This window comes from Suncus etruscus, chromosome 2, assembly GCF_024139225.1.
Source record: "Suncus etruscus isolate mSunEtr1 chromosome 2, mSunEtr1.pri.cur, whole genome shotgun sequence".
Lineage (NCBI taxonomy): Eukaryota > Metazoa > Chordata > Mammalia > Eulipotyphla > Soricidae > Suncus > Suncus etruscus.
In genome coordinates, this window is record NC_064849.1 from 117,171,822 (window position 1) to 117,186,097 (window position 14,276).

Consider the following 14,276-nt stretch of genomic DNA (forward strand, 5'->3'; position numbering starts at 1 on the left):
ACTGAGAGAAAGGGTTTAATAAAGCAAATGTGGTGTTGAGAGTAGAGAGCTATTTTTGATTCTTTTGCGTCTGTCTATAGGAGCCCCAGGACAAGGGACAGTGCAGCAGTCCCCAGCTAATTTCACTACTCAACCTGCAATATTATCTTTACTTAGTTTTTTGCTTATCAGTTACTTTGGCCCCTCACTTCCTTCCTTTCTCCAGTATCAAACTATCTGAGGAGGTATCTTCACTTTTTGACCATCTATGAGTGAGGCATTTTGAACTAAAAAGTGGACCATAATGACAAGCCAAAAGGGCACACCCTGGGGCCCAGAGCAATAGCACAGCGGTAGGGCATTTTCCTTGGATGCACTATTCTAGGACAAACCTTGGTTCAATCCCTTGGAGTCCCCTATGGTCCCCAGAGCCAGGAGCAATTTCTGAGCACAGAGCCAGGAATAACCCCTAAGCGTCACAAGGTGTGGCCCAAAAAGCAAAAAAAAAGGCGGGGGAGGGCACACCCCAAAACCAGAGGTTCCCACCACCATTGCCAGAATTAGCTGAGTAACTTCATGTACCCTTTCTAAAGGCCTCCCCAAACTCTTCACCTCAAAACTATCAGTCTACTCTAGCACCCATGATCTTCTGTTTCAATCTATGCATTTCTCTGTTTGAAGAGTAAATCCTAGATTTATCAATTTTTAAGACCAATGAGTTGTTTTGTTTTGCTTTCTGTTTAAAAATTACTGGTTCTAGCCCCCCCCCCCAAAAAAAACCCATAGAGTTGTAAGAAGGATCAGAGATGAAATTTTTATTTCCTTTCTTCCTTCTATATTGGGAAAGGTGAGGGTGTGGGGAAGTGGGGAGTGGGAACAAATATCTGTAAAAGCTGCAATGACTGTGATCAGAACAACAGGTGGCAATTGGGGGAAGAGCTGTCCAAGAATACAGCCTGAGATTATAAATAGGGTGGGAGAAGGGATACATGCCCTCTCCAGCCCCAATACCATATCTTCATGAGGTATAGAGTGTTGCTCTCTAGCCTTTGGCCACTTCTCATTCCATCCTGCAGTTTCACCACCACCACAATCTTTTCCCTGAGATTCCTCATTGCCACCTATTTTAGCATGAATTTTGCAGGTCAGATTGTTTTCTCTTTAGTAAGCATAATACCTGAAGACAGAAGCCATCCTGCCTATTTCTATCCACTATGTTAGTGCTTTACTGTGAAAACTCACAGCAGCATACTTTGATGCCTGTTAGAAATGAAGTCTAGGGCCCCACTACACAACTCCTGAATCCCAGGATCTGGACATTGAGCTCAAAAATATTTCATCAGTCCTATGATTGATTCTTATGAAAAGTAGCACCATGTAGTATAGACACCAGCTTTGTCCATGCTCCTTGTTGAATAAATAAATGATGACTTTTACTAGAAAGCAGTGTGGTGCCGGGAGGAAGCCTCTGAGGAGAGACTTGTCTATAACTCCATTTCCCAGAACCTGACACCTAGCCATGTGTTTGCTTGGTTAAAATGAAATCAAACAGTATTTTGGTTTTGTTTTTCTCCCACTTGAACCTTTTACAATTAGAGTTTACAAAACCACGGAGAAAATCACAGTGCCGATTGTTTTGAAGAAATATCTCATTGTCATGTAGGTAATTAATGCTTCAGTGTGCTGCTAATAATATGCCTTTGTATCCTGTAGTGATCTAGTCTTCAGAACCTTCCACAGACTTTTTCCTCATTGATCCTTTGAAATACAGAATGAACTACTAGATATTGTTCACCCTCTTTGGGGGAGCCACACCTAGAAGTGCTCAGGGCTTGCTCCTGGCTCTGTACTCCAGGTGGTGCTCAGGGGACTAGATAGCATGTTAAGAATCAAAAGTAGGTTGGTCACATACTAAGAAGGCTCTCCACCCCATTGTACTATTGCTGTAACTCTATTCTTCCTCTTTGAAAAAGAAGCACTAGTGATTCAAAAATACTGCTGACAGAATAGTTCAGGTCCTCTAAATGAGGTTCCCCTCTAAAAAATTGGAACCCTGAGCTCTGAGCTCCTGCTGCTACAGAAAGGGGGGGAGAAAGTTACTCTCCAATCTCATTATAGATTGACTCAGGGTTCCTGGTAACTCCTCCCCCGAGTCTACATTTTGGTTTAACCAGCTATACATTCATTCTTCATTGGGCAAAAAAGTAATTATTTTTGTATTATAGGGGTTAACTAAAATAATGTAAATAAAAACATTGCACAATGCCCAGTAAAAGTTCAAAAAACTGCTCTCCTACTATTATTTATTATATTTGCTCTGTTTTATACAGTATTTACATTATTATTGCTTTTCCTTTTATTTATTCTTTTTTATTTCTGCCATGTGTTTCTTAATACTGTTAATTATAGGTTTTGATAATGACCACTAGCATCATACTCTCAGATTGATCCATGCAGCAAAAAATTACATGATTTCATCTTTTTTTCATTTTATTTTACAATACAATCAATGATTCTGTTTCATGCATACAAATTTTCACCCTTCCCCCCATAATGTCTACTTTCCTCCATCGCCCCAAATCTCACCCTGCTATCTCCCCACCATGATGAACTCTGTTTTTTAGATCAGTTCACTGATTCTATTGCTTTGGACCTTTTGTTATCCCCTACCTATATTTCTTTATATTCCACATATGAAATATATCATTTTTTCTTATACCCAAACAGCATTTAGTTGTGTGTGTATGTGTGTATCAATCACAGTTTCTTTATCCTGTCATTTGTTTTTAGAGGCTTAGGTTGTTTCCATATTTTAACTGTTGAATATATTATATGCCTTAATGAATATAGGAGTACAAATATCTTTTCTGAATAGAATTTTAGGTCCTTGAGATAGACTCTAAGAGGTGGCATTTCTGGGTCATATGGAACCTTAATTGTTAATTTTTTGATAAGTGTCTACATTGTTTTTCTAAAAAGGCTAACTTTGGGCCAGAGCAGTAGTACACTGGATAGGGAGTTTGTTTTATACAAGGCCAATTTGGGTCCAATTCCTGGACATCCTCTCTGGTCCTCCACTCCACTGCAGAGTAATTCCGGAGTGCAGAGTCAGGAATAATCCCTGAGCATCACCAGGTATGGCCCCAAAACAAATAAAAAGGCATATAAAACAATAACAACAGTAAAAAGAGCTAAAGGTTTTTTTCTGTTCTTTACAACCTCTTAATTTTTGCTTATCCTTTTCCTGTAGATCTCTTTATTTATTTATTTATTTTGGTTTGGGGGCACATTCAGCAGCTTGGGGATTACTCCTGGAAGTGTTCTCAGGGATCACTCCTGGATATTCTGGGAAGGTCATATGTGGGGTTAGGAAGCAAACCCAGGTCAACCATGTACAAAGCAAGTGTACTACCCTCTGTACTGTCACTCCACCCTCAAGCTTTTACTTTTAAAGTTTTACAAATTGGTCTCCCTCCTCCTTATTGGAAACCTGCCTACACCACCTAAAGAGGCAGCTCTTTCCTCCTTGGTCTTCTCTTACTTTCTCACAAAATCTAAAGGGGCTTAGCAGATACTAACTCCTAAGTTCAACTTTTCTTTCAGCTCGCTGACTCTTTGCCATTAACCTTAAGAAGCAAGATAGCTTGCCAAAGTCTGTCAATTAACCCCAGGACAGTGCAGTCTTGTCTAATTTACCAAAACAATATTTCTGTGAGCATGACTGAGACTTTGCTCTTATTGAAAAGAAGCATATTCTTGAGCTCAGAAGCTTTTTTCTGAATCAGATAACCACTCTGTGAACTGATGGGGATGAATTGTGTTGTCTGGAGAATGATGCTTCCTCTACCTCACTGCTGTTTTTTCTTTCATCAAAGTAAGAGGTTCACTGAGATTACTTACACATACAATTTTTAAAAATTGTGATTTGGATGGCTGGAGCCATAGTGCAGTACGTTAGGAATTTTGACTTGCATGCAACCAATCTAGGTTTGATCCCTGACAGCCAATATAGTCCCTGAGCCCTCCAATTTTGATCTCAGACCACATATCCAATAGTAATCTCTAAACACTGCCATGTGTGGCCCCAAAACAAGGGAAAGAATCTTGTAAAAACAAAATGAGATTAGAAATCAAAGAGGCCTAAGGCTGGATTTAAAATTACAACTAAGAATGTCATGATCTAAAGTTATTTACTTCAGGACGTGCTGATCAAACCTATATCCTCTTGTTTTTTGTTTGGTTGGTTACTTTGATTTGGTTTGGGGACCATACCCAGAAATGCTCGGGGTTAACTCCTGGTTCTCTACTCAGGGTGATGTCTGGAAGTGCTTCAGGATCCATATGCAATGCCAGAGATAAAACTAGGGTCAGCCATGTGCAAGGCAAGTGCCCAAACCCCTGTGTAATCGCTGTTTGTCTTCTTTAAAGAAATGATTACTGTTAACTTACAACCTCAAGCAGACTCACTACAGAGACACAGAGCAGATTCTTTAGGCTTCATCTAATTCTATTCATTCTCACATGCAGTCTCTTGTATATTATAAAAATTTGAGGTCAGTTTCCATGAGATACTTTTAAGCAATCAAATATTTTAAAATAAAAATAAAATATATTAATGTCATACTTAATTTATACTTTGTATATATTAATTTCATACTTCATATTTAAAAACTTAATTAACACCTTCTTAGGTATCTTTGCTAGATTCAGTCTATTTATATAGCTGGCCACTGATTCCAAATTAATGTTGAAAAGTTTTCTATTTACTAGACATTTTCTTGCCTGCCAAAAACCTATGAGTGAACAAGTCAAGATATTTGTTCTCACGTCACCTTTAGTAAAGTGACTCTCCCAACAAGTGAAAAGATAAGACTGAGTAAAAGGGTATACATAATTTGAAATCCTTAGGAGGAGCATTTAATTTATAAAATTATGTATGCTGAGATAAGATGGAGGATCATAGAATGGCCAATAAAGTCAATAAATATATTAGAGACAAGTGATTCGTGGAGTGACTACAGGTTCATTTCTGTTAAACTCAATAACTCTTACCTCACTATGTACCATTAAATGAAATTTTGGAGTGGTGATAAATTAAAAATATAGAAGAAAAAGTCTGATTTCTAGCATTTGCTTGTTTTCTTACTATATATGTAATTCTAGTGTGTTTGCATCATAGTACATGTAAATAAGCAATCCTCAAACATTCTAAAAATTAAGCATTTTGATGCTTTCATGCCACTACTGTCACTTCTAGTTCCTTGCTAGTACAATCTGAGCTCTTCACTTGAGAAAGTTCCTTCTAATCACCTTAATTGGAGTTCTACAGAAGTAGATAAGAATTTGTAGCAAGAGGCCAGAGCGGTGGTATGGAGCAGTAAAGCATCTGCCTTGTAAAGCATCTGCCTTGCCGGCACTAGCCTAGGAATGACCATGGTTTGGTCCCCCAAGCCAGGAGCGATTTCTGAGCGCATAGCCAGGATTAACCCCTGGGCATCACCGGGTGTGGCCCAAAAAGAAAAAAAATTATAGCAAATAGTTTACTCAGGAAATGCAATAAATAGTCACAAAGATTATTGAAGAGAGTTTGTAAAGGGAATAAAACTATTAAAAATTATCTCTACTATTAGGGGTAATTAGAGTTTGCTCCTGCTTGAAATTCTATAGAATCCCAGAACAAGAAAACTGTGATGTTTATACCAATTCTGTTCTTCTTAGGAATATTTAGTCGTCCCCCCCTTGCCCCATGTTGCTGAGCATGTGGTTTCAGCTACACGTACCCTTCTCTGGTGGGCAGAGTAGTCTTCTATTTCTATTGGAGAAGATCTTAAAGCAAAGAGCTGCAGATACTGCCAGTTGTTAGCCAGCCAGCAAAAACAGAAGTGGTTAAAGCATAGGGAAAATGGGCAGAGTATGATCAGCATCTGCTATAGATTTCCTCAGCACCAAATTCCTTATTTTTACTTTGCATTTTTTCATTAAGTTTGACCCTTAAGTTTTTATTAGTTTTAGGCCTCACAAACCTCAAGGCATTCACAGTGGTAACTCCCACTACTAGAAAAATAATGAAACATGCATGGAAAAATAAAAAGAAATCAATATGACTATATTAGAATCAGAAGGAGGCAAAAGTAACAAGAGATGAAGTTATAAAAGTGAGCTCTGCCATCAACAAGAGGAGTTATGTTGAAATAAATTCTTCCAGATTTGTCTAGACTTTAGCCTTTACTGTACTAATTTTGTTCCTCCTGTTCTTTGTTGGGATAGGCTGACAGGGTAAGTCCCTGCTGCAGGCGGCTTCTGTCCTACAGCATCAGTGTGATTTCAATGAATCCACTTCAAGGAGAGTGGGTTGCATGGGCAGTGAAATATGAAATATGAAATAATGAAACCACACACAAGTATGTGGGGTCAACACATCTTCTGGCAGGAGTGTGACAAATTTAATCTTTAAGCAGGGGGTTTCATAGGGGCAAAGCCAGTTATAAGTACAGAGAAGAATGTTTACAATCACAAAACGAAGTTTAACAGTAGCAGTACTTAAGCTATGGGCATGAGCTGCAGGAATTCTGAGCCACAAAGGTGGTCACTACCCAGTGCAGCTCTTTGCAAGCTAACTTCAAATGCAAAACAAGGATATCAAGAAGTAGAAAAGGTCTAGTAAAGTGGTCCCCACCAAGGTGAACTCTATTGTTTTAGAGGTCAAGGAGCCAAATTCCCTAAGTTACAGTTCCCATTTTCTGAGAAGGGTCAATAGCTCAGAATCTGTATTGTGGCTATGCCCTTGATTACCAGAAACTAAGGCTGCAAGGACATATTTGAAAAAGAGAAAAATATTGTCTTTGATTTTATGGCTAAATATTATCCAGAAAAAATTTTCTCTTAGTAATCTTTGGTTCTGGGTTTTCTGAAAAGAATTTGATTGAGGCCATAATTTTGCTTGAGATTTTACAAAGAAGAGATAGCCAAATAATGACATAAAATGTAATACCAAGCATGGATTTATCTTTTCTGGAATTCCTCAACTACCCACACAGGGAAAAAGACATTCAAAGAGGGCCTTTTGAGGAACCCTATGGGGGTTATTTCAGTTCTCCACACCAAGGAAATCCCAGGATACATCTGGTATGTCTCCTGAGTTCCCCTAAAATGGAGATTTTTATGCATGCCAGGGCAAGTTCCCTTTCTGGATGGGCTGTTTTAATAATTAAGAGCAAGAACTAATGGAACTCCCAACGTCTTTAGTCATGTCAATTTGTGGAAGTAATTGATCAGGCACCAGTGAGGATCTGAGGCACTAGGAACAGAAATAGAGTCCAAACACAGAGAAGGCAGAGGGAACCAATGAGGTCACGACTCTAATCTACTATAGATTTTCAAAAAAAAAAAGTAAATAAATAAAACAATGTAAGTAGCTATTATATGGGAGCAGTGAGATTTGGAAAAATTATAAATTTTTACCTGACTTCTATTTGAATTTTTAGTGCAACTAGCAATCTTATAAGTAACTGTAAGCCAATTTAACATTTTATTCTAAATCTGACATCAGCTGAGATGCTGAGAAGAGAATGGGGCAGAGCTGTCTTAAGGAAGAAGGATCTGCTGTAGTTAAGGACGAGGGTGATGTAAATCATTGTCCCAAGTTTACTTGGGAAGGAAGAATGGATCACATCCTTTCTGATGCTTCACTTCTCACTTGTGTTCTAGATACAAGCCCTTGAGAGCTAAGGTTATGGCATCTTTACATGTATAAGAACTGGATTGTAGAAAATAAAACAAAGAGCAAAAACAAACTTAGAGCCCTTAGAACAACTGACTGTTTTGGGTCATTTAAATACATTTTGTGCAGTGTCTCAGAAAATTCTGCCTAGCAAGGGTTTTCATTCTCAAAGGAAGTAGGTGAACTCATGAAATATTATTTGTATTCTGCAGATCAGAGAAGGAATTAAGATATTATAGAAATTCAGTTTGTTTGTTTACAGCTCTTAAACTATTTTATGTGTGGAATTAGTTCACTTATTTATGTGTAAACTATAGAAATTTCAATAGTCTTCTGCTTCATGAAACAAAAGAAAAGCACAAACCCCTTTTATTCTAGATATAGAGATGATATCTATAGACCTAGAATAATATTAAACTTTCATAGAACAAAATTATATGTAATATAGAAAGTACATAAATATTAAATATAGCAGATTGTTTGGGTTTTTATTCTTAAGTGATAACTGAAACATATATTTTTAGCATCTGTGGTCGAGTATAGTGTGAGTTAATTGCTTTCATAAAGTAACAATGGTGATCAATATTACTTCTAATTCCATTAATCTTGTTGAGATTAGTAGTGAATCCCAAAGGATCCTTTGTAGTGATTCAGAAATAAATCATCTTTTCACATGTATATTATTCAATGACAATCACTTTTTAATGTGTCTCTCTAATCAAAAATATGTCAGTTCTTAATGAGGTTATTAAAAATCTATCCCCCAAATAAGAATTTAATAAAGTATAACAAATGACTAAAAAGGAAAATACAATATTGCATGTGAGGAGTTTCATTTAATAAAAATGTAGCCTGTAGTATACAGACCAGAGGAAGGGATTTATTCCATTAGAGATTTTCCTGGATAAACTTCCATTTTGAGATAGGAATAGAAGACAGAATTTAAGATGCTTTAATGAGAAAAATACAATTATTATGTGTTATATAGATTTGTTAGAATGAATTGAACTGGACTTGTGAAAGGTACATATAGCCACCCAAGCAAGGAGTAATAGTATGTTCTGTTTAGAAAGATATTTTCAAAACTCAGAAAGGAGAGATGATTCTAAAAGAGGGAATACAGAATGTAGTTTTCCTATTTTATGGATTAAAATACTGAAGCTGCAGGCTATAGAATGGCATTCCCATATACTCATTTAGTATTAGAAATTTCTTTTAAACTGGCTGAATGCATTGTTAGGATTCTGAATTGAAAGTGAAAAAGACTGAATTTCCATCCCAATATTTACCTGATGCATTATGCACAATACTGGATTTTTTTTCAATGCATAAATCTTGTACTAACTGATCTATAAGTTTTTCTGAATTAAGGGAATATATGAGTTCTAATTTTAACTCAGGTCTCATGCATAAAAGAAATATCAAGAAATCCATAGCATTTTACAGAATCAAAGATGTGCCATTTTTCATATTTGAATGCCCCTGAATATGTACTATATTGTATAATAAATTACTTATAATTGCTAGGTGGTAGAACAAAGATGGATTTCACTGACTCTATGAATACTTACTTGGTCATAGTTGCATCAGTTAAATAGTATGCTTGTCAGTATATAGGTAGAAAGTTATTGCATATGCAAAGGGAAGTCTAAACCTTATATCAGTGGAGTAAAGGTATTCTTTTTGTTTGTTTTACGTTTGGGTTTTGGGGGCCACAACCAGTTGTATTCAGGGCTCAGGCTTAGTTCTGTGTTTAGGGATCACTCCTGGTGGGACTCAAGAAACCATATGTGGTATTGTATATATAACTTGGGTAGGCTACATGCAAGGCCAACATCTTACTCACTGTACTATCTGTCTGGCTCTGATATCCATTTAATTTTTCATATAAGTATAGATTAATAAGATTTATTAAATATTTTTCACATGACTTCTTTTCACCAAAGAAGTTTTTTTATATAATACTAGGTACACACAAAGATAAAATACGTATACCTGTCAAACATTTAGTGATAAATAATAAAGAAATTTAATTTTAAAGCAAAATTTTAAAACATTTTTACAAATCCTTACATTATATGACCCCATACTGGTCATGACCACAGCTTATGAATCTAATAACTGCTAAAGGACTTAATATTTTTAAAGTTATCTAAAAGTAGACATGTATTATTATTAGGATATTCATAGAGTGATTTATATTTTATATACTAGGAGAAGAAACAATGTAAGGAAGACCCTTAAATCTCTCAGTATTTATGAAGTTCATTTCAAAACACTAAGAAGCAGAACTGTTGTCAAAACATAATATCATTGTTTTATCATCTCATTATTTTTATTCTTTACCATTCATTTCTATCGTAAATTTTACAGTATCTTAAATTCTATGATATGCGTTCATTTTTAACTTAATTAGCTGATTCCTTTCCCTGAAGTACTTAGGTTTTGCCTAAAGCTACTCTGTAGATAGGGTGAATATAATTAAGGTCCAGAGTAGTTAAAAACAAAAGCCTACTAATGAACATTTGCACTCCTTATTTCAGTTACAAAATTAATCAACTCTGATGGCAAATTAATTTTTACTCACCTCAGCACAAATGCTCCAGACCATAAAATATTTACCTTAATTTATTGGTGTAATATTCACTGAGAACATTGTATCAGTTTTAGTAGTACAGTTCACACCTCTTTAAATTGTTGAACACTACACTCACGGGCAAAGTTATTCACTACCATGCAAATACCCTGTTCTACCTCATCCACACCTTTTCCCTCTGGTAATTACTAATTTGTTGTCAAACTTTAAAGATTTCTGGCCAGAGTGATAGTACAGTGATAAGGAGTTTGCCTTGCATATGACCAAACCAGGATGGATTTAGGTTCGATTCCTGGCATCCCATATGGTTCCCCAAGTCTGCCAGGAGCGATTTCTGAGCACAGAGTCAGGAGTAAAACCTTAGTGCCACTGGTGTGGCCCAAAAGCCAAAAAAAAAAAAAAAAAAAAGCAAAGGTTTTATTTGCTGTCTCTTTATTTACTTTCTTTACATGTCACACATAAATAAAATTACACTATGTCTTTTTCTTATTTCACTTAAGTATCATTCTTTCAAGGCTCCTCATATTCTTTGACTGGTCAACACTCATTGTATGTTTAAACCATATCTTTAACCACACAGTCACTGATGGATACTTAGGTTGTCTCCATATTTTCTTTTAGAAATAGTACTGTAGAGAAGATCATGCATAGAATTTTCAAATTACTATTCCCATAGTTCCAAATAGATGCCCAGAATTAGAATTGATGGATCCTTTTTTAAATGTATTCATTTTTAAAAGTGTTCATTTTTTAAAGTAACAATTTTTATTTCACTAAGAGAAACAGTTTATCAAATTTCTAAATGTTCTAGATAATATGAATCTATAATTTCCTGGTAATTGTAGAAAATAATCATTTTCTTTGGCAGTTTAAGAAACTGAAGTGGTTTCTTAACTATACTTAAATCTCTTGTAAGAACAAACAGGAACAGAAATGGTTTATATAATTATGGTAAAAATACATAATTCTGAATGTCATATTTTTTATAATTTGGGTTACATAACCTCTAGAGCAGAGGGCTAATTTTTTTAGAAACTGATTAAATTTGAGTTTCTTTATGAACACCTTGGGACTTTTTTCACTCTGAAGAAGCCCATGTGCTCTCTTGAACATATATCTCTTTCTCTTTCTCTCCTCTCATATCTCTCTAAATTTTAATAGAAACGATTTTGCCTGGCCAGAGCAGTAGGGTGTTTGCCTTGCGTGAAATCAACCTGGGTTCAATCCCCAGCATCCCATCTGGTCCCCTGAGCCTGTGAGGAGTTCAAAAATCTGATTCAGGATTTCTGAGAGTAGAGCCAGGAGTAGCCCCTGAGTGCTGCTGCGTAGGGCCCAACCCCTTCTCTGAAAAAACTATTTTGCTTCGCTAAAATCAAATTTATTAAATTATTTTTTAAACATCAACTTTTGGAATTTGTTTATTAAATTATGTTGACACTTGAGATAAGATTTTTTTCACTTGATTTAATTCTGAGTTTATAATTTTTTAACTTCCCCCACAGATCTGTTTTTTTCTTTTTGTTTATTTTTTTATGTGGTATATATGCCTGATATCAAACCCAGAGCTACATACATGCAAAGCAGACACTCTACAATTGAGCAGTATCTCCAGGCCTTGAATTCTGATTCTATTTTCCCAGTTCGTGGATGCATGCTGACTCTCACTGTAACTAAAGGACTGTATCTATAAAGTTGGAGGTTAGAAGAATCCTGTCTCTAGCTTTCTCTGAGAGGATATACTGTCACTGATGGGAGCCAGATCTTGCTTTGCCTTGCACTCTACCAGTCTGAGTTTGATCACTGACAGTGCCTAAGCCCCACCAAAAATGATCATGAGAACAGTCAGGAGTAAACCCTGAACAATGCTGGGTATGCTCAAAAATAATAGTAAAAAGAAAATACCATATCTTTGAGATGTTCAAATGAAACTAAGCATTTGTTTTGTCAGATAGTCATCTCATTTGAAAACCTGTGCTATGTTTAGGGGAATACTCTAAATTAAAGCCCCAGTCTCCCTCTTCTCAGAAAGGAGAAACAGTAATCACCTTTTGTTGAGAGCTATCCTGATGCAAATTAAACCTATTTGCTTTTATTCTCTCAAGTTGAGAACAGCTCATCACCATTTTCTATTTAATAAAACTCAAGGACTTGACAATTGCTAAGAATATTCCCAAGCTTCTCTTCAAATATTTTCCTTTAAACTAGTATTATTGGTTTAACTTTTCAACAGTTCAGACTCTTTCTCCTGACCAATCATTGAGCAGTAAATCTTCCCAACAGTCTTCCCTAGTTGTTTTCATATGAGAAAATAACTAAAGAATTAAAGAATTAAAGAGTAGCTTTCTTTCCCATCTCTAGAGCCAAGAAGACAACAATTGCACTAGAATTTAATGTCTCTGATTTTGAATGATAGCATGGGAATGCATTTAAGAGCAAACACTAAGATACTCTATATTCTGTTTTATATTCATATCTGCAACTATACTGAGTGATCTTAGGCAAATTATTGAATTTGCTATGCCTCATTTTTCTCAACTGATTTTATTGTTCCCCTGTATTATTAGGATTAAATCAGTGTAGAATACTGGGCTCTCTGCAGCCAAATGACATATTGGGATATTGGACTTGATGACTAAAGCTTGGACCCTCTTAAGCAAACTCAGGTGGTTGGCTACTCAAGCCCTAAAGATACTATGCATGGGTGAGGATAGAAAAGAAGGAGCAACCACAAATTAATCTTATCAAATACAAAAGAGTTTTTGAAAAATTTAGGCACTGTGATTTTGAAGACTGTTAATGATAGTGATGTAGGAGCAGTAATGGCAAGTTTCTTTGTTGGTCCAAGATTCCTAGGTTTCTCAAGAATGTAAATATTGAGTAATAAAAATGCTGAGACTCAGAGTTAGAAGGTAGAAGCATTTAGTTTATTGAAAAGTAGAAGAGAAAGGAAAAGGGACTCCCCATGTGAGGAGGAATTCAGCAAACTACATTTGGGAGGGACGGTAATAGGAAAACTGAGTCTTTGTACATGCCTTAAAAGGCTCTTTGCATCCTTTGTCAATTAATCAGAATGCTACAAAGAATGCAAGAATCCTACTGAGTGGTCTGGCTACTCTGACTGAGTCTTTTTGATTTGGCCATTTGTCTTAGGCATATTCTTACTCTTCTAATGAGCCTGAACTCTGAGGCAGAAGTCTGTGGTCATTGGGAATTTTTTAATTTATTTTTGTCAGGAAGAGTCCAGGAATTCAAAGTAACATTAAAAATATAGGATTGGGACAGTCCAAAAAAAGTGGGGGGACTGCTTACAGCAGCTAGCTAGGGGAAATGGAAATGAAGGCTTCCTCTTTCAAAAGGTTTTTACATTTCAACACCATAGCCTCCACCCACTCAAGCCACCTCATCACTCTCCACCTACAAGGTAAACTTAATTTTGTAGACCAGTTCTCTGGTTCTCTTTCCTAATAAAGGTAATTTTAATATCACACCCTGTTCCCTTGATTTTTGACTCACACAATCCCTGATGAAAATCTGAAAGGTGAAATTACATTGAAGTAATAAATCTAAATGTCAAGGCTTCATTTTCTTTTCCCTTTTATTTATTTATTTTTTTGGCTATTATTATCATCAGTGGAATCTATTTCTTCTGCTTCATTTGTGCTGTTCTGTTTTTTTAAATCATTTTTTCTCCTGTTCTTTTGACTTTTAGGTCAACTCAAATCAAAACATATTCTTGGGATAATGCCCAGGTTATCCTGGTTGGGAACAAGTGTGACATGGAAGACGAGCGAGTCATCTCAACTGAGAGAGGCCAGCATTTAGGAGAACAGCTTGGTAAGTAACAGGTTAAATAAAAGTGTAGTAATTACTTGCAATGATGTGCATAATGCCAAGGAATTGCTAGGGTGGAGTCAGTAATAAGATTGTCAACCAAACCTCCATAAGTAGTCAGTACCTTTTCTCCTCCATATTGTGTGGCGT

At 36.1% G+C, this 14,276-nt stretch overlaps 1 protein-coding gene across 2 annotated transcripts in view; it reads left to right on the forward strand.

Annotated features, from left to right (window-relative positions):
• RAB3C (RAB3C, member RAS oncogene family) overlaps positions 1–14,276 on the forward strand; it is a 293,040-nt gene that overhangs the window by 232,326 nt on the left and 46,438 nt on the right. For both annotated transcript variants that reach the window (XM_049768818.1, XM_049768817.1), the window contains exon 4: positions 14,005–14,129. In XM_049768818.1, the coding sequence (XP_049624775.1) occupies positions 14,005–14,129 (125 nt within the window). The remainder of the gene's footprint in view (positions 1–14,004; positions 14,130–14,276) is intronic.